The 24518-nt window shown below is 45.7% G+C and overlaps 1 protein-coding gene across 3 annotated transcripts in view; it reads right to left on the reverse strand.

Moving 5' to 3' along the window:
* Positions 1–24518, reverse strand: part of PRKAG2 (protein kinase AMP-activated non-catalytic subunit gamma 2) — a 218302-nt gene that overhangs the window by 95652 nt on the left and 98132 nt on the right. The window contains exon 1 of one of the 3 annotated variants that reach the window (XM_040546203.1): positions 18480–18600. The exons of the other annotated variants lie outside the window; for them this stretch is intronic. Coding sequence (XP_040402137.1) covers positions 18480–18585 — 106 coding nt within the window. The 5' untranslated portion in view covers positions 18586–18600. Of the gene's footprint in view, positions 1–18479; positions 18601–24518 lie in introns of those variants that run through there. 3 annotated transcript variants of the gene reach the window in all.

A 24518-nucleotide genomic window follows, 5' to 3' on the forward strand; every position in this document is an offset into this window, starting at 1 on the left:
CCTGACACAGTGTTACCTGATTTAACTAAATTAAAACCTACTCTGTATAGCTGCTAGGCAGCTGTGTGTAATTACAGCGTCAGAGCCAGGCACACCGACACAATCCATCAGATTTCCTCCACGTGGGCCGCCTAAGTGAATTAAAATGTGGCGGTCTCCTCTCCGTGTGTTTAGCAATGCCTGCCCTCGCTGTGAAATTACAGATTATTCCACGTATGTGTTTGGTTATCTCAAACACAAAACACAGTCTCATGTTCAAAGGGACACAGTTCCCCCCAAAATCCCATTCTGCCTGAATTTCTCTGCTTGCTCTTGCTCGCCCCTCTCCCTGCAGACACAACCACAAACCAGGACAGAGAAACTGGCTTTATCAGCTTGCTTCTTCTGGGCATCGAGCAGGACTTCTCTGCCTCTTTCTGAAATATAAACCTGCTGGGTTTCCCCTTTGCTCGTGTGGACTCAGAAAGAGCTTTAAAGTGGGGAAACCCCCCACAGAAATAACCTGAGAGATTTGAAACCGCTACAGAACCAGAAGCAGCTTTGCTGTCCTGGTGTCTGAAGTCCAAGTTGCCCCTTTAATTGTGAAATACTCAAAAATCAGCATTCCCACCTGTCAAGGATGGGCTGGAGAGGAAATCCCAAATGGTAGGTGGGCCTTCTTTTAAAGCTTTCCTTCCTAGACAAACGCCTCTGCCAGAGAGCAGCAGTGGCTGGTTGAGTGGGGATGGTCTTTATGGCAGCACCCAAAAGAGGACAAAAGGGTGTGAGCTCATCCTGGAGTTTGCAATTTGTTATCATTTCAAGGGAGGCCTCATTATTTTTCTGCCTTATCTTTCTCGCCGCCCCTAATTGCGCCATTTTTCCACTCCGGTGCTCAAAGTCTCTTCCTGAAACAAAGGAGCGAAACCCAAATGCAATATTAATAGCTGCTCCTGATGAGCTTTTAAGAGCTAGAAGGAAAGCTGGCTGAAATCCTGCCTGGCCTACGTGGAGACTGTCAGGTCCTCCTCGCAGCTTCCTTGGGGGACTGCTGGAGGAGGCTGCTGAGACACGCCGCCACCACCACCACCACCAGCAGCAGCAGCAGCATCGCAGCTTCTCAGTGCCCCCAGCAACTCCTCAGAGGCTTCATATCCCTTCCAGAGGCTGTGTGTGGGACTGTGGTTATTCATCCTGGGAAGACATCGGGCTCTCTGAGGCCTCCTGTGGAGCTCTGGGTGCCAGGGCTGTGGACGTGGCACTGGCTGACCCCAGCCCTCTTCAGCAACAGCTCGAGCAGAGACATTCTCATAGCACGACACACAGCAAAGTGTTTGGGTGAGCGCCTAGGACACCTAGATGCTTCAGTCTTTTCCAAATAATGAAATCTCTCACCTCCTCCTTCCATGATGAAGGTCTGAAGAGACATTCAGAGAAAAAGAGCCCAACAATAAGGGACCTGACTGCAAGTCCACTGGGTGCAAATCTGTAATGGATGTACATTTATGCAATGGAGACCCTCCACATGCAAAATGTTTTGCACGTGAACTGTGAACACACAAGTCTGTCCCTCTGTTTGTCTCATGCCTCCAGTGGGTTTGCCTCTACCTTCTAACAGTTAGCAGCAGGGGCAGAAACACTCTTCGTTCTCCCAGCTGCTGAGCCACACCGAGAAGTACCCATTTGAGTAGCTATTTCCCTGCACAAGATGCATACATGCACACCCCAGGTGTGCCCAGGACAGATCACTGCTTTATGAATATGCACAGGCAGATACCAACAGCCTTGGGCTTGCACAAATTCCTAACGTGTTCAATGTTTGCTGAAAACCTTTGCACAGAAATGAAAAGCTTCCTCTAAATTCAACTCTGGATACCCCCAGTGAAATTGCTGGAGCTATAGGGCAGCTGGATTTAACTCTTCCACATATTTTCCTATGCTCTTTCAAGGTGCTGAGCACCTGGGAGCAGACCAGCCACACAAACACAAGCTCGCTGTGGTTAATAGGACCAAGTGGGTCACAGCGTGTGGTGCTTGGCGAAGCTGAACCTGTAGAGTGCTGTTGGGAGATAAAACTAGTCTGAATGAAATAAATGAACCGATGAAGATATTCTCTGTTTAATGCAGTGGAAGTCATTATTTGAAACACTGTCATTTCATTTCCACAAACAACAAAGCCAAAACGATTGTCTATAAAAGAAAATAATTAAGAGGGAAGTAGTAAATTAGAAAAAAAAAAATCTTATTACCAAAATACCACCACTAGTAAGTAAACCCCCATTCAGCAGAGAGTCAGTATTTGTCCCTCTATCCATCACTAAACTATTTAAACTGGAAAAATATGGAAAACCCTCTCCAGATGAAGGTGGCCACATGAAATGGGTGCTGTCTTCTCAAGCGACAAGCAGGGCAGGTGATTCACACGATGCAAGCACACACACCAAAAAGTAGATCAGCAATGCCACTGCAAGCAGGAGCATTTGTCCCACACAAATTACACTGTCCAGCACGAGCCAGCCAGCAAATATAGTCCCCTTCACCTGAGCAGAGAAGTGCAATTTGAAATAGCAGGTCTTAGGGTGACCCTTCTGCAAGGAAATGCAGTTTCAGTTCTGGTTTCAATCCCACTTTAGCCAAATTCCCTCATCTCTCTGTGGCTCAGGCTCACCATCTTCTTTAAAAAGAGTTATTTTTTATAAAGACTCTTTATAAAGAGCCTTTATTTTATTTGAAATAGATACTGAACATGGTATCGCTTTCCCTCTTTAAGCAGATCGTGGTAACTTATGGCAGATATAGAAAATGGATCATAAAGATCCCTTAGAACTGCTACAATAAAATTTCCATACTGAAATATCTAGGCAAAAATTGTTCTGGACAAGCAACACTAAGAATGATACAGGCTCATCCAAATAGTTTTCTTCAATCAGTGCTTTTACAGAGACCAGTCCTGTGACAGTCCCCCAGGACACCCCCTTGTTACCCTCCCAACCTATGGAAAAATGTGGAAAAATGACTATTTTGTGCTCCTCGCCCTTGCTAGCAGAGGCTGTCTTCCTTGGCCAGAATTTCCTATATTCGACTTTTCCCTGTGAATGAGCAGAAAGAAAAGCTCCAAAGCTCCTGACCTCAGCAGCAGCACCCGTGGGGCTGAGCTGCATCCTCCTGCCACAGCCCCAGCATCAAGAGCAACCCGCTGCCAGCAGAGCAGCGCAGCTTCAAAGCATCTCTAATCGGAGTCAGAAACTCCTGTGTGTGAGTAGGAGTCAGCCAGGGTGAAATGCAAGCTAGCAGTGCACTGAAGACAACTCCGACCCAATAATTCCTCTTCCTGTAACAGCTAATTTTCCTGCACAGCCTCTCCTAGTGGCTTTCAAAATCGCAGCAGTCAGGTTTCTTTTGTCAAGTCTTCCCAGCAGGTTCAAACAAGGCCTGGAAAACTGAGAGCAAGGAGGGGAACAGCAAATCATCACATCACTTCCTTGCAAAATAATGCATTTTAATACAATTCAGCTATTTCATACTCGAATCCCTCAATGCCAGAGCAAACTCCCAGAGCTGGGACTTGTTACTGTCCCGGTGAGTTTGTCTTCTCATCTTTCTGTTTAACACGAAGGCATCTCCTCAGCATCTGTGATAAAGAATATTATTGCAAAGAACATAATCGGCTTCCCCTGCGTCTTCTTGTCCTGAAATGTTCCTTTTACTGCTAAATAATGGAAGAAATCCAAGATTTCCACGTGAGTTCCCGTTTCCAGTCTATCAACGAATGCTCTGTTCTCATCCCTTAACTGCGTGCTCTTCAAACTGTCTCTTACCCTGCAGGTGGTTTTGCTCCCCTATTTCTGCTTCTTCCAGATGCCACCTGAGCTCGGATGAACTCTGGCACCTGCCACGTGAGCACAGCGCTCAGGACGGTCCAAGTCAGGAATAAGTTTGGTCTTGGGGAGCAGGTGAGCTGGCACTTCTGCTATCTCTCGGTTATGTGAACCATAAAGCGAGCAAAACTTCCGCCAGCTCGGTGTAGCTGATTAGCAGCTGTTGGGAGGAGAACTCTCTTAACCTATTGAGGAATATCATTTTAGAGATATGGATAATTATGCTCCGGGAACTGCTTAAAATTATCTACGCTGAGGAACAGTATTGATATGCTATGTCCCGCCTCAGCTGTGTGTCAGGACAGCTCTCATCACAAAAACCTTTACAGGCAGCAAGCTCTATGTTTCCATTCTCTCCTGTTTTTGCCTCATTTTCTTGCCAGCTCGCGAAGGGGCTCAGGGCATGGGTTGGGGCTGAGCAGGACCAAAGCAGGAGCTCCAGCTCACCTGCTGCTACCCCGGTTCTTCTCCTCCTGCCAGCACAGGTGCCATGCAGGGCTGTGATTAAATTCCGGATCAGATCTTGTTGAGCTTCTCCTACTCATCACTTCTAACCTCGCTTTTATCTGCTCAGCACTCCCCACCTCCCGGGTGCATCATCAGCCTTTTGCTTTCAGTCTCTCATACCTTGACGATGTGATGCTAATCAGAATATGGGGAGATAAGAGTTAGGGAGGGTTTAGACAGAAAACCCTGAGGCTGGCCAGAGGAATAACCGGGTGACAGTTAGATTGCTTACTTAGGGAATCGATAACAATTTAGGACATTCGTGGCAGTGTGAGGATCACAAAGTGAGGCTCCTCCTCTTACTGGTTGCTCTCACAACATCTTGATGGGACTGATATGTTATCAGAATTTCACATATGGGAAAACAGGTTTTCAAATCCCAGCTGTAGTCTATGGGTAGACAACGGAGCCTACCTATACATCAGCAGTTTTCTCCACGGCACATACACGTCCGCATGCCCGTCTGTCCCTTCACCCCACACACCAAATGAAGGCAGCGAAGCTGCCACCGCTGTACAGGAGCAGGTCTAAGCAGGCACCGAGGCACCACGCTACGAACTGCCACGCTGTCAGGAAGCACTGCTCTGACAGCCCTTTGCCCAGGGGTAGAACATATTTGGAAGGAAAAATAAAATAAAATAAAATAAAATAAAAGCCACTCATTTTCACGTACAAGGGTTTTCTCCTCGGCCAGAGGAATGCAAATGCCATGCAGCCTTTACATTGTCTCCAACAGTTTCGCTGATTATCACACCTCTAATTCCAGTTCACACAAGCCTCACAGCACTTTCTTATTATGGATGTGCTGCTGACATGTGCAAAGGCTGATTAGATAGCTAGACACAAGCCAAGGAAATAATAAATATGCAACACCACTTTTCAGAGATTTATTTTACTATAGGCACTTGTGTGCACAGTTGAACTTGTGTTCAGAGTCTGATCTCTGCCCTTTCTGAGCAAAAATTTTTCCAGCTATTGAGTTAAATATTCCAGATAGATAAACCACATCACAGTATTTTTCAGGTTTATTATTCTCCCATCAGTTAGACAGGGAACTATTATTCACTGTCCTTATTGCAGCTCATGCAAAGCTGCAATCCTAATCCTATCAGTGGGACATGAAATGCCTCTGTGGCCATGTGCTTGTCCCACCTTGCAGGTGTACCTGTTCCTCGTAGGCAGTACAGGAGAAAACTACATCATGAAGTCCAAGCACACCTTTTTTTTAGGTAAACAGCCACTTGGGTAGCTAAGAGAAGTCTTCTGGTTACATGCCGGAGTGGGCAGTCTACATATGTAAACGGGTGATGAAAAGTGTCCTGCTCCTGGAGCAAGCCCTACTGGTCAGCCCCCAGGCAGGCATCAGTGGTGACCTTGTCCTGTCTAATTGTGTCACTAAAACACTAAAAAGTGTCCTGTCACTTACTGGCCATGCCCAAAGGCACCTTTGTAATACAGAGGTGCAGACTGAGTCCAGGTTATGCGCTGCAGTAGATGACCAGGGGTTTCTACTGGATCAGCCTTGAAGAGGACTCCACAAAGCTAGAAAAGATGCAGAAAAGGCTGATAGGGTTGATCAAAGGTACGGAGTAACATTTCAGATTAGGAAAGGTGAGTGAAAGGAAATGATAGGACAGAAGTCTGTTAAATGAGTGAGATGAAGACAACAAACAGGGAAGGAAGCATCAGATGAAAGAAGCAAAGCTCAAAACAAATGCAAGGGAATATTTCTGACACACCACGTTCTTAAATGGCAGAACACTGCAGATGCTAAAAGCTTGGTTTTGAAAAGTAATTGGACAAGATCACGGAAAAAAAATTCATCAAGGGCTCCAAAACACCAGTTTTAGCTCAGGAAGTAAGACACAAAGTTCTGGAGGCTGGGTGAGTATAATGGGAAACCACCTCATATTCTTGTCCTGCTCTCATACTCCTCCCTATACCTGTGTTACGAAAAGAGGCTGATCTGGAAGGATGTTTGGCCTCACCTGGTACATTCATTCTTGTGTTTGAACAGAAAATGAGTTTCAAAGCAGTAAAAACAATGACGTAGTCTCGCACCTAAGCAGAAGGTGCCTTTATTCCAGTCCCATCCTCACTACAAATATCATAAACCACTTTATTTTCTATAGCCTAAACTCCACCATTTGTAAGATGATACTAACGGGATCTACCTTTTAAAGACACTCCTAGATCTACACCTGAGCGAATAACAGAGTGACAAAGAGTTACCTGTGTTATTAACCAGACCTGTCTGTGAGGCAGCTGTGGGTCAGCATGTGCTGGTGCTCAAGTCCAAATAGTCAAGGGTCTGTGACAAAGCCTTAAAACAAGACATTAAAAGACGTCAGGCATTAGATTTCATTTTCAGAAGCACCAACTGGCGCTGAGTATTTAACAGATTTACAAATCCTCCTTTTTATGTTTATTTTGGAAGCCGGGGCAGGGGGCCTCGGGCTGCTGCTTTCAGCAGCGTGAAGGGTCAAGTCCAAGCCTACGTGGCCTGTTTACAGTTACAAGGGGTTGCAACACCACAGACAGGACCAAACCTGGTGGATACCTGACTCCTATCAGGAAAGAAGGTAGGGAGGAAAATACAGGGTGGAATTGCACTGCCTGCGGTGCGGCGAGGGCGAATCCAAGTCACCTTTCAGCACAACACCCAGATGCATGGATTAGCCATGTCAGCACAGCTTTAAAACTTGCCTGGGAAGCAAGGAAAATTAGGAGCTCCATTACAGCTGGGAGGCTGATAGTTCCCTTTATAACAGCTACTACCTGAGTTAAAGTTTGCTCCTGCAGCATTATCCCGCACTGCAGGGGCTGCAGCAGAGCCTTGGTCACATCCATGTGGTCGCCCAGGGCTGAGACAAGACCACAAAGCCACCCTCCAGCTCTTCAGCTGCAAGGAGACTTCTGGCTATTCCCCATCCCCACATGGAGGAAAAAACCTTGACTTCTTCCATCCCTTTCTTTTCTAGTTCAGGTTGACCTCCCCCTCCATGTGTGCAGCCTCCTGGCGCTCATTTTTCAGCCAGGAGCAAGCACAGTTCAGGGTCCTGACCCATCACCAGCTCCCTCCAATGCAGCAGAAGCACCTTGTGAGCTCCCAGACAGTTTTGCAATTAAATTTTAAGGAGCACTGCTCACTCATGTATTTTGTAGCAGGCTTTAATTTCAGCTGGCGGCTCACTCCCATAACACGGGCATTTCTCCGTGAGTCTACTCAGTTAGGATTAGTTTCATCAGTCTTGGGCATGGCAGGTTTCCTGTATTAGTCTCCACGTCTCAAGCTTAGTTTATGCTGCTGGGATTTCTTGCAGGGAGCTTGGTGCTTTGTTTTGTGCTCTGTGTTGGAGCTTCCAGTGTTTATTTTGGGGAAATTTTGTAACGATTTACACGAAGCCCTTGTTTTACAGCCCTTCAGTTTTTAAGTTCAAATAGACTTCACATAGTCTCTAGGCTCCAGTTTTCCTATTGCCGCTGCCAGGAAGGATCTCCATAAAGTTTTAAAGAAGGACCTGGCTGATACGAAGGAAAACTCTGGTATCCTTTTAGGAAGGAAAGGAATAAAACCAAATCTGACAGCAACATCAACAAATGTCTACAGGAGTCTTGGCAAGCTATGGATGCACAAGACCGGAAAGGATTGTGTACAGTGAGCACGGTTCATTTGCTCTCATCTTCTTACCAGCAGCTGAGTATCAGCAGCCAGACGTGTGCTGAGACAGCTCCCTGTCCCCAGACAGCAGTGACAACTGGGCTAGGTCTACGGGGTCTGCATCACTGGACTTTTTCAAAGAATGATTTACCCTGTTCAGAAGATTTACATTTCTGTTTTCACACCTCCTGTTTGGGGATTTCTAATGACTTTGCAGCTCAGTTCCTTCATAGCCCCAAAGCTGATTAAAAAGAGCACCCAGTGAAGTTGTTTAGAATATGGGTCAGATCTCCAGGTGGTGTAAAAGCAGCAGATCTCCAAAAAATGTAAGAAGAACTAATCCTACTTTTTTTTCCTTGCAGTAATATGCTTTAAGCTTGAAAAGAATGGTGGGAACAGAGGGCTGGTGCTCTCTCGCTGCTCTGCCCAGGCTTTCTCCTGAGATGCTGCATGCTACCACAGGAGACTGCTTGCCTTAGTTCTAGGAAGATGAGCCGAAAATAAAAATTACAGTTTATAATATCAGAAAGATAATGCTCACGATACAGAGGGCAGGACAGTTAGGTACCTTCACATCTCAGTGTCAGCCATGCCTGCAAACTGTCAGCCCAAAAAGGTCATTAAAACAATCTGCCCTTTTATCAAGCCCAAACTCTGATTGTGCTGAACACACAGTGCTAATTCCAGCCATCTCTGACAGCTCGATTAACCCTTTTCTGAGTGTCATACACACCGTGGGTCATACATGAGCTGTCTTCGCACAGATTTAGTTCTTTTCCCATCAAAGGCGCTTTCAGCGAGCTCTGCAGCCTTTCAGCTGCGGAACTGGCTTTTCATCTTGTTGCTTCTTTGCTTTCACAGCTACCACCCTATCTTCACAAGGACTTATTCTGTCCCCTTCAGAGCTAAGCACTAGCTACGTTTGCAGAAAAAGTAATACCAAGCATCATTCACACTTCCCATAGTACAGAGGACTCTGTCCCGATCAGGTACCAAAACTCGCAGCTTCCATCAACTTCAACGTGAGGCAGCAGCAGCTTCGCCAGCAGCATTCGGTGTTTTCCAGGGCTGGGTCCCTCACAGACTCCTGCAGATACTGCTAACATGTTCACAACTGAGCAGGGGCTTTGATAACCTCATTATATTCAAGCACATGAGGCTAACAGGTGTGCCAGAGCTGCAGATCTCCTTACTTGGAAGACGAGATCCTTCATATGTCTGAGCAACCCAAGCAGCATCGCACACGGTTTTTGGCAGCCCTGTGTGCTCAGTGGCAACTGCGAACTCTTCCCTCCGATAAAAAGCAACGTGTGCCCTTTGCTAAAGCTTCAAACCCACTGACACTGTGGAGTGTCAGGACTGAAGAGACTCCCCTCGAATATTTGTTTTGCGTGATAGATTATTTATAAGAGGTTTCAAATGCTCCATCCTTCAGTCAATAGTTGACTGCATAGCTTCCGCTCTCACTGCCCCTTTTGATTTCCTCGGGTTTTCTTTCCCCGAGATCAAGGTGATCTATTTTTAGGGTTGTTAAGCGAGGAGTTGCTATAGTGACAGATTGCTGATACAAACCAAGCCCCGCTGCAGATCCTCGGGCTGGCAAAGGATGGGTGCCACCCAGAGTGGGGCAGTGGCTCGGGGTGCCCAGGCAATGCTCAGCTCGGGGCTGAGTTAGCGGCAGTCCTGGACTCTCAAGGCCATGCTTAATTTATACGAACTGGCCAGAAAGCAGCCTTTAACGCTGGGTGCCTTTTGTATGGAACACAGATCTTGCTGCCTTTGTTGGCCCAAGAAATTACTTGGTGTTGGGCTTCACAGTGGTCTCCTTCTGCTGGTACAAATCAGCCGTACAAGTGTCCCAAGATGCCTCTACCCGAGGATTCAATCTGTTCTTGAAAATTTACGAAAATGAGAGCAATTGTACATTGACACTGAGAACCGGGGGGGAACAGATGCACAGTCAGGATATTTGCAACTTCAGAACCAAGCAGCTGAGCAACTCCACCAAATCACAGAAATCATAGAATCACAGAACCTTTAAGGTTGGATAAGCCCTCCAAGATCAACTGGTCCAACCCTCCCCCTACCACCAATGTCACCCACTAAACCATGTCCCTAAGCACCATGTCCAACCTTTCCTTGAACACCCCCAGGGACAGTGACACCACCACCTCCTTGGGCAACCCGTCCCAATGCCTGACTGCTCTTTCTGAGAAGAAATGTCTCCTCATTTCCTACCTGAATGTTAGTTGGGAAGGACCTCTGGAGCCCTCTACTCCAATCTCCCCCTTAAAACAGGTCTGTCATCAACCAAGACCAGGTCAGCCATGGCTTTGTCTAGCTGAGTCTTGAAAACCTCCAAGGATGGAGGAGAGCCTGCAGTTACTCCGCCGGTGCTGCACCACCCTCTTGAGGGAGTTCTTGCTAACATCGAGCCTGACTCTTTAACTCCTTTAACCATCTGCCCCTACTAAGAAAAGCTTAGCTCTATCACCTTTTAAACTCCCCTTCCAGCAGTTGCAGGCCGCTATTAGATTGCCCTGTAGTCTTCTCTCTGCAGGACAAAAAAATGCCCACTGTCCTCAACCTGTCCTCATAGGTTATGTGCCCTAGGTCCCAGAACACCTTGGCAGTCCTCCTGGGAAACCCTCTCTTGTTTCTGAGCATTGTTGTGACTGGGGGACCAGAAACTGGACACATGATTCCAGCTGAGACCCAACCAGACCCAGGTAGCGGGGGGACAACAACTTCCTTTGACTGGATTGCTCCGTTCCTCCCTATGTAGCCTAGTATGTGCTTCACACTACTTGTGACTAGGGGAACAGCACATTTGGGGATCACTTTCCACACAATATCCACCACAACTGTGTCCTTCCCTCTGGGAGTCAGTCACCAGTGCCCAGCATGCACTTCTGCATGGGTTCATCTCACCGCAGGAGGTGAGGGCTTGGAGCTTCCTCTTGGGCTTTTTCTTGGCCTAGTTCATGGGCTTTTTCTTGGCGCAGTCCCCAAATTTCCTATGATCCCAGAACTGAAGCTCTCTTGCACAGGGTATTGACTACCTGCAGTGTCACATCTTCCACAGATCAGCTGACAGTACACCATGCCTCATCATCCAGGTTGTCTACGAACATCATCAGTCCCCATCCTGACCCCTGGGTGCTGGCCACACCTAAATGCAGCTGTTTCCCTTGGGAAAGGTCAACACTTTTCCAGTTCCTCACCCTTTCATATCAGTCCTCCTATCAAGGAGCCCCGCACAATCCTTGCCTCTGAACATCTGAATTTTGATGTCACTATGGCAGGAAGAACCTTTCCTCTGCAAAGGCTTTATCCGCCTCATTTCTCTGATTGTTTCCACCTCATTTCTCCCTTATCTGTATTTCTTAAATTGGTTTCTTTCCCTATTCTTGTTTATCGTCTCTAAAAGGCTATGCAATAATTTTGAAAAGAGTTTTAATTTTGTGTAGGGTAAACAAAATTATATAAAAGCACTGAAATGGAACTGAACTATGCTATGTCACAGAAATCCTATAGGCTCTGCTCCTGTAGATTAGTTCTTCTTTTATTCATTGTGGATGTCTCTTAGCTCCTCAGCAGCCTGTGCAGACATCTCCACTGACGTTCTCTGAAGGAAATGCCACACCATGTACTCTCTACTCTGAAATGTGCCCCATTACACTGAGTGGATGTCGGAGGGCAGATGTCTCTGAGGTCTGCAGATCTGGAAAAAACAGAAGCTTTGCTCCCACCAGTGTCTATCCAACACATGGGAGGCTCAAAGTCTACTGCACCCAGGACCCCAGGAGATGCGGGCATGCCCCAAGCAGGGGATGTGGGCATCTCCCAAGCACTTCCACAAAGCTGAAGCCTGCAGCATTTGCTACACCTCCCTCCCGCTGAGCCACGACTGTGTGACGCCAGCAGAAAGCAGCGGAGACGTCACACTTCATCTGCTCCTCCCCAGCAGCACTGCCAGGCGAGGCATGACTTGTCCTGGGAGTCCTCTACACGCTCGTGTAGTTCTTGTATGGACTAAAATAAAGCCGGGGGGCAGATGGGCAGGATCTGTTAAACAATCCGGTTACTGTAACTCCGAGAGCTTCAAAAAGCCCCTTGTTACCCCGCTGAGAACACAGCCTGGGGAAGCAGCTGTTTTCTGATGCCTGGAAAAAAACTCCAAAGAAACAACAGGATGTTCTTAATTAATATCAGCTAATCCTATAATCCCTCCTCGAGCTACTTTGCCCTAACTTTATCATAGGAAGAACAGAAAAAGGACAGGCTAAGATGGGAACTGCTTTGTGTAAGTGTGCTGGGCTGTGTCCTTAAACCAAGCGGGGCTGCATGACCTTTCCAGCACGGCGAATTCAAGCCTCCGTACCAAGCCTGCCAGCCACATAATGACAGCTCCCAGAGCAGCGCTTCACTCTCAAGACCTAAGCCTTCACCTTTTAGCACGAGTCCGTAATGACAAAAAAACGGCTCAAACAATTTCGAGACGTTGAATCACCCTGCTCAGAGCACTCCTGAGTCCTTGAACCGCTTTTAGGTTGGACAAGAATAAAGGTGAAAGTAGAAAACAGCTGAATCCTAGTAATTCCTGGGATCTGCTGATCCAATAAACCTGACAAACAAATTGCCTTAACAACATCTTTTAAATTGCGCTCTTGGGCAATTCACTGAAACTTTGAGCAAGGAGTCAATAGTACAAAACATTGATTTCTAATTAAACAGAAGCACCCCCCTACCTAAATGCTACTGTCGAGTGGAAATTCAGGCTGCAAAAACAGATCTGTGCTTGAAATTTGCTTTTAAAGCCTGGCAACAGCACTTGTAGCATAGATGCAAGGAAATATAAATAAATTGTGGTCTAGCTGAGCACAATGCAATCAAATAGAAGTCAGTCTCGGATAACAGCTTCTCACACAGTTATTCTTCAGAAAGTCAAAGCCCTTGAATAGTACAAGTAAAATAGAGAGGAGACAAAAGAAGAGCACCATAGTACTCCCAACTGAGGCAGTAAGGGTGAGAGTGCAATTTTGGTCACATGTGGAAATCAGTAATTGCAGTGATTTGGGGGATGTAAATTGTGATCCTCCAGTGTTCAGCATGAAATCACTCCAGGATGCATTCATTAAAGTGAGATGTCATATATGCAAGTCTTATCTGTGTTATTTTCTTTTCACATAAAAAATAGATCAGATAAATTATTATATTACAAGGTAACCGAGATAGCTTTCCAGTCTTATATACATATATATATTGTTTGCTTTCAGAAACAGGCTATGTCTGCATCTGCTTCCACTCACAGTCACTATCAGTTTTCCATCTCGGTTTCTCCTTTTCCACCTCAGCAAATCACCTTTCCTCTCATGTTTGCATTTCACAGCTCTACCTAGATTTAATCTCAGCATTTGCTTTTCATGTCTCTCCTTCAGGAAAAAACATTCATCCTGCTGTTTCAAACGATGCCATTTGAATAGCAGATTTAAAGTATAATTAAGAAGCAAAAAATGGAAGTATCTATGCTGCTGCTGCATCTGTGTTTGAGGGACAAACCCCTGCACCAATGAGGACCATAGCCACATGGACTCCCAGAACAAGAGCTCTCTCTGCCGCAAAGATGCATGTTTTCTAAAACAGCCTGCCCAAAGGGAGGCCAATCCTGCTGCTCTCACCCATGGACACACTGCTGACAGCAGCATGTCAATGCTGAGCAATTCTCACATTTATAGGAATGTAAGTATTTTGGACCAAACTAGCAACACAGACCAGCAATCTGTAAATTGGTGCCTCATGGGAGCTTGCTGTATTTTCAGGTCTATAACCTTCCATTCAAAGAAAAATAACTTAATTTCTGAAAATGAATTACTTGGAGAAGTTGCATTCTCAGACAACTCATTGTGAGGCCAAGTCTGCATCTCCTTTAAGAGGAAGGATGCTGCCCAGCTCCATGCCAGCTGGGGCACTGCACTGCTTGCTGCTCCTCCAATTCAGTTTCCACCAAAACAGAAGAGATTTTCTGGCTTTATTACTGTCCTAATTTACCAATACCTGATTGAAAATACCTTGCTGATTTTACTGCTTCACCAGAACAGTCCTTTTCCCTATATTATGAATGTTTCAAAGCAGAGTGTTTATAGAAAGCAGCTGCACAGGTACTATATGAAGGCAGAAAATGGTTAAAAAATAAAAATAAAAAAAAAGGCCTCAGACATTTCACCATGCTTCTTGTCACTGCTTTTCTGCTTCCTGAAAACCAGCCACTGCAATTTCACAGCTTCCAGGTCTCAGAGCTCTCTGCAGTACAAGATTAATCAGTACTGATCAGCCAGGGCTACATATTTTCTAAAATCACTGCCAGCTCAACAGAGCATGAAAACCAGTAGAGAAAACCATTAACAAACCAAAGTGGTCTCAGTTTTTCATGCCCGATCTCTGCTACTGACAGCTTTAGCTGCCTTTATGGAGCAACAGGAATTTGGTTTTGGTTTTGTTGGTGGTGTTTTTTTTTTTTTTGTTGGTGTTTGTTTGTTTGTTTTCAGTGCTTTTATGCCAGCTGCTGGATGGGCAGCAATCCCTTCACGCCCATTTGTTCCTCCAAAATTTTTTTCGTGTTTTCTGTCCCTGCTCTCAGTACAATGATCTGCACCCTGGCTTGTGCCAATAAATGGTGCTGTGAGCCACACAGAAACATCGCTTAGGTTTCCACTCGCACTTGGAAATCCTATGAGCATGTAGACCCTTCTCCAAGCTGACCCCATCATCGGTCACATTAAATACAGGTGGCACAGAGTGGGCTCAAAGTGGCACCAAGCCTCAAGTCACACCAGGCCTCACGTCGCACCAGGCCTCAAGTCACAACAGGACTCAAGTAATAATAGGCCTCAAGTCACAACGGGAGGTTTAGATTCCACATTAGGAAGAATTTATTGATGGAAAGGGTGGTTAGGCACTAGAACAGGCTGCCCAGGGAGGTGGTGCAGTCCCCATCTCTGGAGGCATTAAAAGACGTGTGGACGTGGCACTGGGGGACGTGGTTTGGTGTCGGGACTCAATAGGTCAGGTTGATGGCTGGACTTGATGATCTTTTTTCCAACCTAGTTGATTATATGATTTCTGACCAAGAAGGGAAGGCATTTCCACACCGGCTGAGCCCCAGAGCCGCTAAAGCTGTCCTAAAACACAGCATCTCCTGGTGACTCAGGGCTGTGCCCCTGCCCTTCACACCAAAACAGACAGGTTCATGTAATGGGGGTGCTGAAGCATGTTTGCGCTTGTGCGTACAGGGTCTGAGTCCAATTTCAGCAGGGAAACTCCTAATTTAGTCCTAATTTGGACCTAAATGATACCAGGCCAACCAAGTTGTAAGGAAGGAGTCTTTGGGTGCTGATTCAACTCCACTGAGACACATCCAGAGAGAAGCAAGGAGCAGGCTGGGCAGCTTCTGGGCAGCTCAGTGAGGCCAAAAGTCTCCAAATGGAGCAGTTTGAGGCAAAACACCAGGGCAGGTGGCAGCTCCAGGGCTCACTGCTGCTGACTGTGCATCAGAGAGGTTTCTGCGCTGGGTGCTTGTGGCTCCAGCAGGGAAGAAACACTTTTAACACCACACCCTTTGCATGTGTTATTCAACCCTTCACAGAATGGGTGGTGTCCTTTGAAGGGCAGAGCAATTAGCCTCACCGGGGCCAGAAAGTTGTCCCCATCAGAAATGCCATGTGCCTATCCATTACAACAAGCCACACTGTAGCAGGAGCCATTGGCTCTCCTGCCCAGACAATAGCGATTGCAATGGGGAGAAGGGAACTCTGCCAAGGGATTCAGAAGTCACATAAATTTAGGGTGATCCCCAACTTCAGCCCTGCCAAAATCATATCCTTTTCCTGCTGTTCAGTGGAGTGAGGATGGGATAGTGAGGTCTCCCCACTGGCTGCTCCACTCCAAGAGCAAAGCTCAGGGAGCTCTGCTTTCATCCCACTTCTCTCCCTGCTCTCCATCACACCTGGTGTTCCCTCACACATTTTTCCTTTACCCCTCTATGTTCTCTCTGTCAAGTAAAATCAGAAATCCCAGATTCAGTTAGTCCAGGTGTCAGAGCATCCCTTTCTAAGGCATCAGGGGACTTTTTCCTCTTTGTACCATTTCCACCCCTTTTCTAGAAAGGATGGGAGCCCATTCAGCAGCAGACACATGCCTGGCATCAACTCTAGCAGTCCAAAATGCTCCCTGAGGTCACACCTGCACCATCGGGCTGGGAAAGCACATGCTGGTTTGCCACCATGCACTTCTCATCCACGTTGAGAGCTGGCAGCTAAGAGGAAGGCACCCGTGCATGACAGCACCTGATGAGCCCCCACGTCTGCCTGTTGCAGATGCTCCAACACGCAGATAATGCTGATCATAAAACCTTCACAGTGCCTTTTGTCCCTCTGAGAGCTGCTCAGAAAGTGTCTAGCAAAGCGTAACAGCAACAAGGTACAGACTAAACTTATTAAATAATGCAAAGCTTTTGTTGTGATATTTTCCTGCAAATATTTAAGGCTGTTTAGAGCAAAAAAGCATTTGCAAGCATTAGCCTGTTTCCCAAAAGGAATCCAGGCTCCGTTGGGATGGCAGAGGCAATCCAAGCAGCAACGGATCCAGGGGAGGCAGGAACACAGACATCTCTGATTGTTTTTTCCCCACTCTTGTGGCTTGGTGGCTCTAAATTCATGATGACCATGGATGCAGGGAATTGACCTGGCCATGCTTTACAAGAACAGCAGATGAAAACAGTGTAGAGCAAAGACTTTGCAGTGAATTGTGCCTAAAGCTGCCGGCATACCACCAGAGTGGGCTACACTCTGGATTTATGGCGAAAACTACCTATGAGAGCTAGTCAGGATGTTAGTTAGCTGCTGGATTATAAACTATGCACCGAGGAACCCAAACAGAGTCTGGCATTTTTGGCATTACACTTTCAACCAGTTTGTTTATAACTGCCACAAACATCACGGGTTCACATAGCCAGAACTCTTGGGGCAGGATGAATTATTTTCTCCATGGAGGATGATAAGCAGAGGGTTTAGAGCTAGACTCCGAGGAAGCAGACTTGCAACCACACCTGTTGCTACCTGCAGTGAATCCTTTTGCAGATGCTAACTATTCCCATCTGACTGATGAAACCAAAAGAAGAGGGTCAGCTAGTGGCTCAAAGTGCCATTAATCACTCAGTCAACAAATAGCACACATGCTACTGCCCAGGTGGGAATTTAGGAGTTTTCATCAGAACTTTGGGAATATTTTTGTGGATCTGGGCAATCTGTAAGCCAGATCTACCCCTCTTCTTGCATAGAGGCTGTTACCTGTCTTTGTGCATCTCACCAACACTGTGACATTCCAAGGACCTGGGTCGTATCTCACTCACAGCAACTTGACCTTACTTGCTCTCCAGCAGAAACCCTCAGACTGTTTTAGGGCAATGCAGAACAAGCCTTGGTAACTTAGATTTAAAAACACTTAATTGTAAAAAATAGGAAAAAAGAGAAGCATTTCCTAGGAGGATGTTTTAAAAACATCACAATTGGCCACTAAATAAATTCCAAAACATTATATAATAGAAAAACAAGCTCTCTGGATTGGCAGTCACCCATCCATCAATAGCAACTTTTCATCACCACATCTGTGTGCACCTCTCTGCACCCTCCATATGGTCCAACACAACTCATACCTTCCTCATCCCCCTGGATTTAATACAGTGACTCTTGACCAATAAACCACATAAAAAAAAGCCTTGCAGACCCCTTGTACGAGTCAGCCTCTCTAACCTCTGCATGATCTGGCTGACTCAGTGTAACATCATTTTTAAACCCCTTGGTCACAGGACACAATCCCTCAGCAGAAATCATGGCCTTTGGGCAACCACACACACAACTCAGCCCCTGCACTGTAGTTTCACTCAGTGACTAGGAAAAGTTTTTGATTAACAGAAGAAGGTCCCTAAGTGCACCTCAGATGCAACTATACCACAGCCTGCAGGAACAGAAAGATGGGTTTTTAAGTGAATTACTTATCAGACCAATATGCAATTTTATTCTACTTAAAATTCATCTTTCAATATACAATTTTAGCCCCTAACTTAGCATTTAGTTGCTCTTTTTATATGAAAATAACGTTAGTCTGAAATATACAGTTAACACACCCTTTTGAATGGATTTCATAGAGTTTATCGTGAGGTTTACTGTAATATCACTCCTTTTCTAAAGCTTATTTCTGTGTGCTACAAGTGTCAGCTCAGATGTTCACCCCTGGTGCAAAGTAACATATAACTAATCCCGATACAACAACTGCACAATTCAGTCAGTGGAATTAGGAAGCACGAAATTGTTGCTCGATTACCCGGTACCCCACGCTGCCCTCTCCCAAAGACCGGCATCTCTGCCTTCTGGACGGGTCGCGCCGCCGGGCCCTACCTAAGAGGCCACGAGGATCGGACCGGCGCCTCTCCAAGGTTTTGCACTGCTCCTTTCTCTTCTTGCTCCCTCTAAAACTCCCAAAACGCTTCATGAGCTGCAGCATGCGCCCACGCAGCAGCAGCTGTCGGTCATGCCCAATATCGAAGAAAAAACTCACAGCTCCAATCCAAAGGCAGAGCGAGGGGCAGGGAAAGGTGTCCCCTGTACCCAATGCCCACGTGTGAGAAAATAAAACTCCAGGAAGACCGTGTGGTTACAAAAAAAAAGGGCAGCTTGCTGGAAATTCAGCCTCAAGGTGCTTGGTTGTAGTCTTGGTGGAGGGAGGCTCCCCAGCAGGATGGCAAAACCTGCAGGCGAGGCGCTTCCAGCCTTAATCCCAGCGCACAGGAGCTGCCTGCGAGCTGCTGCAGATACCGGGAGAGGCTCAAAGTCTGCCCAGCCTGCAGCTGGTGGCCGTCAGAAGCCTCAGAGAGTGAAACAACATTTCCCAGCAGATCAGCTCATGCGGAAAGGGTCAGCGAGCGCCTGCTAAGCTCCCCCGTTTAGAAAACACTAACTGCGCAAAGGCGCCACAAGCCCTCTTGAAGGGAATTGTCATGTGCAGCTTGGCATGATGACTCTTTAAAAAGGCTGTAAAAGGAAACCACCCCTATACAGACAATTCCTGGCACTGGGCACACACACACCGTGACATGACATCACCCAACTATTTTGATTCATGTGCGCGAGGTCTTCACAGGGACAGCCCGACCCAGCTGCCTATTGATGAGCTCAGAAGCGCCCGGCCCTCTGTGACTAATGACTAACAGCTTAATGGGAATGAGTGGCTGCCAGTTCATAAAAAGAAGGCTGATACTTTCTGGAAACCATAGCCGGAGCTATGGGCTGGACATTCTCCAGTGACATGCCCTCCCTGTGCTATGCATATCCATACGCTCTGCATAGATTGCCTTGGTCAAAGCTGCTGTTTGCAAACACAGGACGGCTGTTTGCAACACAACTGAAATCTGCTTTGTAGTCTTTTCCATCAGGCAAGCATTCACAAGGCTGTTGCTCACCCCTACAGACAGGGGTGTATTACAGTAGGCTCTGAGTCCGTAAGGTTGGAGCTGTTTATTTTAGGAAAGGGTTGAGCAGCGTGGGCTAGATCTTGAGCAGGTGGAAAGGGGCGCAGGCACAACCCAAGGCATGGTCAAACTATCACAGCCAACCTTCCTACGATTGCAGAAAATGTTCTGTTAAATAAAAAGCTTTACCTTGAAGACACAGAGTGCCAGTCTTTCCTCTGGATATCACCAGAACTTAAGGCTCAGATCTTTCTAAAACCAACCCCTCGTCTTGTAATCTAGAGAAATGAGAATCTTATCTTTTTAATTCCTAGGAAGAATTAAAGGTTATACCACATTTTAGTTCTCCAAAGAAGCATAGATTTTTCTTTGTGCCCATGATTGCTCATGGGACTTAGTATCATTAGAAAGGAAAAGAAAAAAATGGCCATGAATAATGGAGAAAATACCTTTATCAGCACAGATTTCTTGTGAGCTTTGGTCTCCCAGAAAGATCATTGTCACCAAGGCATCAATGCAAGCATGTCCCAGGACTTCAGGGACCCAGAGTGAAGGTGCAGAGGTGACAGCAGAGCCCTCTGGCATCCTCAGCTACCAGGGACTTCCCTCAGTCTACCCTATGGAGAACACAGAAGAAGTCTATACAGAGGGCACCTTTGTCCTTCCACCTATCAAACAAAAGAATAAATGAAATTAACAAGACATCATCTTGCAGACTCAGCTCTCATAATAGCCACGTAAGGAGCTAAAATTTAAGGTATTTTTTCCCAGCATTTCCCCTCCTGACTTGTCTCCTACTTCCTTTCACCCCTACCTTCATGGCGCTAGCCACATTTCAGGTCTGCATGTGAAGTGCTTTACACCAGGTAACAAACTTTGGTATAAAAAAGCCTAACATATCAGTGCTTTATCAAAACCTTTTTCCAGCTGCTCCCTTGGGGCTCACTGCTCACCCAGTGCAAAGGGGAAGCAGGGGGAGCAATGAGAGGTGGTTCGGGATTGGGAGGAGAAAGTGTTGGTGCTACCTCAATTTTTTTACTATTTTTTTCTTTGCATAATTGTAACAAGTGTCAAGCTCTTCCCACCCTGTCTGGCCTTGTGTGACCATCACATTTACTTCTGCAAGCATGATTTTCGCTGTCCCTTCCCTTCATTCTGCCCCACTGGTGGCACCACGAGTGGGTCTGCAGCCCTAGTGGGTCAAGCTCTGGCTGTCCCCATGGGCACGTGTCATGGGCCAGCTCTCAACCCACTTCCACGAGAGTTATGACCTTCATAAGTCTTTCCTGTTTGAGAAACAGTTCCCCAATGGCAAAACTGATTATTCCTTGCTGCGATTTAAGCCCACTGCTTCTTGTGTTATTCACTGTGCGTACGGAGAACAGATTGTTCCCTTCTGCTCTGGAGCAGCCCTCTACATATTTGAAGACAGTTATCAAGTTCTCTTTCCAGTCTTTACTTAGCCAAAAACACAGGCAATGCTGCCCACAACACCGAAGCAATCTGGACCTCAAGTTTCCCCTCCTTTGAAAAACATTCCTCCTCCTCCAGTGGCCAAAGGACTGCTGAGAAGAGCTTAATGTCATCAGAAACCAAAAAATGTAAATCCCTTTTTAATGAGATAAAAATTGGTATTGCTTCAGCACAGAAACAACCCCCGTTTTAGTAGAGGCCAACGATAAATAGTAACTGGTGACCTCTTCATTCAGGGCCATTGCACCAGGAGGGCTCATTCCCCCTAATTAGGGAAAGCAGCAAGGCCCTGATGTTTCTGCACAGAGCTACCAGAAAATGAAACAATAGTGTTTAACAACCGAATTTCACAGTGATTTGTTAAAAAAGCACTAAGTGTTTTGAGTATGATCATTTTGTCTCCCACAGCTAATGGTCTAACAGATCCTACCATATTTACACCAGATACTACATCCTCTTAATGACTCTGGTGGAAGGATCTTATAAAACTAATAATAAAAAGCTGGGCTTCAAAGAGCTCCTTTGGGGCCATCTACATTCTGGAGACTGAAAACACAAATCCCTTCCAAACAACCATGAAGTTGACTCTTGTCAAGCTACTTTAAAAGCTCCCAAATTAGTTATAGTACATCATGTTTCTTTAATGTAGAAGAATTACACTGTCCCTTTCCACTTACACTGTTCCGCTGTTCCTCTAAGCTCTACCTCGATGGCCCAGTGTCAGGTCTACAAGAGAGCCCAAAAAAAGGCTCTGCAGCTAAAAAAGGCCCCACTTCTGCAAAACTCCCTTACACCAACGTTTGTCTTGGCCCCATCAACAACCTGTGTTCCCAACCTGTCCTGCAACACCCTCCCCTGCTCAACCCAGCCCTCCATCCCCTTAAACCAGCTGTATTCTTTTTAAAAGAGAGGCTGCAGCACGCAAACTAGAGAGACAAGCCTTCCACTATTTTTCCCTTTGATGCATGAGGCCACATAAGGAGAGGAGTCTCATGGCAGTAGCTGCCTGCAATCCAAACCAAGAAAGCTCCGTCCATGGCCTCTTCTTGATGCTCCTTGCTTTCCAGTTCTTCTTGTCTGAGGAGAAAAGCACCTTGTGTATCCCACCACCCCATCAGCAATTTAACATGACCCTTCAGGCACAAACATAGCAAAATATTCCCACCCCTGAATGCTATGCAAAGATTTTTTCAATGAGGTAGAACTGGGGTTTGTTAAGATTTGGTCTCCTGCCCTGATGGGAAATATGGAAAATGGCATTTCAGGAACTGAGTGCAAGCAGCACGGGCTGTCTGACCACCTCTCAGAGTTTGAGACATGACCTGATTCATCCGTCTCATAGGGGTGTAAATTCTGTGCTGTGGTGAAAATTCTTGGAGAGCTCATGTTTGGAACCATTTCCACGCCTGCCTTTTTAATAGAGATTTAACCAGATATACAAATGCAGCAGCAGAGCGCAGGGCAGTTAGGGGGAACGGTGAGTTTTATTGGGTATTCCCTGCATGAAAATGAAAAGAAAGCAATGTTTTCCTCCTCCAGATTTAAGATCTTCTTTGGTTTAAAATGGGAAGGCTAAAAAGAATATGTGACTATTAAAGCTTCATCTGGCTGCAGACTGCAAATCAACAAACCCAAGTATTTCACTTTCCTTGATGCTAAACCTTTCCATGTTCAGAAATTCTGTCACTGCTCATAGAAATCAAAGAAAGGTCAGATCCACCCTTAGAAGAGCAAAACATGATTCACATTTGCATTTTTACATGCATCACATTTCTCTACATTGTTCTCCTTAAAAATTTCCCTAAACTCAAATTTTTCTAAATTTCTCTTCTCAATTCTACGGGCAGATGTTCTCAGAATTACAATTTCCTATTATTGCCACCAGTATCAGGACATGTAACAAGTCTCATAAGACCAGACTGGTTTTAACTTCAACTGTATTTCATATAAAGAGCAATTTTGGAAAGTATTTCAAAATAACATACAGAGAAATGTGTAAAAGAGATCTCTGCTATTAAAAAGAAAAAAAAGAGCTCAAAACTAAAAGTGATGCAATGCACAATAATAAAGAGTATGTTTGCCGAACAACATTTGCACACCAGTTGGACAGACCATACAAGCCTGCATTTTCAAAGGGAAATACAAACTACCACTTTCTACATCTGGTCCCAGTCCAGCTCACACCCCATAAAAGAATTGCAAGTTTATGACTCCAAGCTGGGCTCAATTACTTTCCATAATCATAACCAAGTGTTTCACTGTAATGAGTTTTTGTCTTTATCCCCTTTTTTAATAATACTTCATGCTGCTTTCACTGTAAATTAAGAAAGATTTCAATCTCTGAAGCTGTCAAGCTGGCACTAAATTGGTTTTGAAAAATCTGAAAGTTAAATTTTACTTATTTTTAGAATTCCCCCAGGTGCACTCTGGGTTCCCCAGATCACTTGGTAAATTACTTATAAATTACATCCTGGCGTCTTGGTCGTGTTTTTCTATCCTACCTTTCCAGAGCTTATAATATGAACCAGCAGGAGTAGGAGTAATGGTGATAGTAGTGTTGGCATAGTGGTGATTTCTGGATTTCTAGTAAGGCTTAGAGCACCTACCCCAAAAGACCAATGATTTAGGACTGATGAATATGATAATTTTATCATTTCCCCCCATCCTACTAATAAACCGTGGGGCATATGTCTGCAGCACTCCCTTTCTTGGCAATTTCAGTTTGCAATGTGAAAAATGGAGCTGTTCTTATACATGCTACAATCTGGCTGTGCTCAAAACAGCAAAACAGTATTTGACCCAGTAATTACAGGATGTCTGGTGTGACAAATGCAGCTCCTAAAATTTAATAAGTTCTCAGCTAAAGGAAAATATCTCAGCAGTAACTTCTGCAATAAAATAGTAGAGACAATGAAGTTCTTCAGAAATATTTTTCCACTCGTGCTTTTCTCATCTCTTCTTGCTTCTCTTCCTCCTTGCTTTGATCAAGTCTTTCAACCATGTCCACCCACAAAGCCTTGAGACGGAGGTAGGATTCACTGGAACTCACACATCCCCTTTTTGTCCTCTTCTTCTTCTTTTCTCTTTTCCAGTTCCTCACTGCTTGTGCAGGACAGAGCAGACTGAGTGGTGTTAAAGTTGTACCGGGCATTGTGGGGCTGAACAAAACATCCCCTTCAGTTTAAACGCCAAAAAAGCTCTTTCAGCCAGCACTGAATAGGCTGCAAACTGAATGACAGCAAATGAATAGAGGCAGAAATGACTTCAAGAAACTCCTACATTAGGGGTGGCCGGCACCCGAAGAGTGAAATCCATATCAATATCCCATAATGAACACCCCAAAACACAGGAGGCTAAAAATCACAGCACCACAACTCCACAGAAGCATAGTCCTCCACTGATTTTACCTTAGGAGACATCCTCAGACATCAGCCTTACACTAACCCAGCCAGCATCCCTTCCCTGTACAGGCACAGCTCCTACATTTGCAATTCAT

Source organism: Cygnus olor, chromosome 2 (genome assembly GCF_009769625.2).
Source record: "Cygnus olor isolate bCygOlo1 chromosome 2, bCygOlo1.pri.v2, whole genome shotgun sequence".
Classification (NCBI taxonomy): Eukaryota; Metazoa; Chordata; class Aves; order Anseriformes; family Anatidae; genus Cygnus; species Cygnus olor.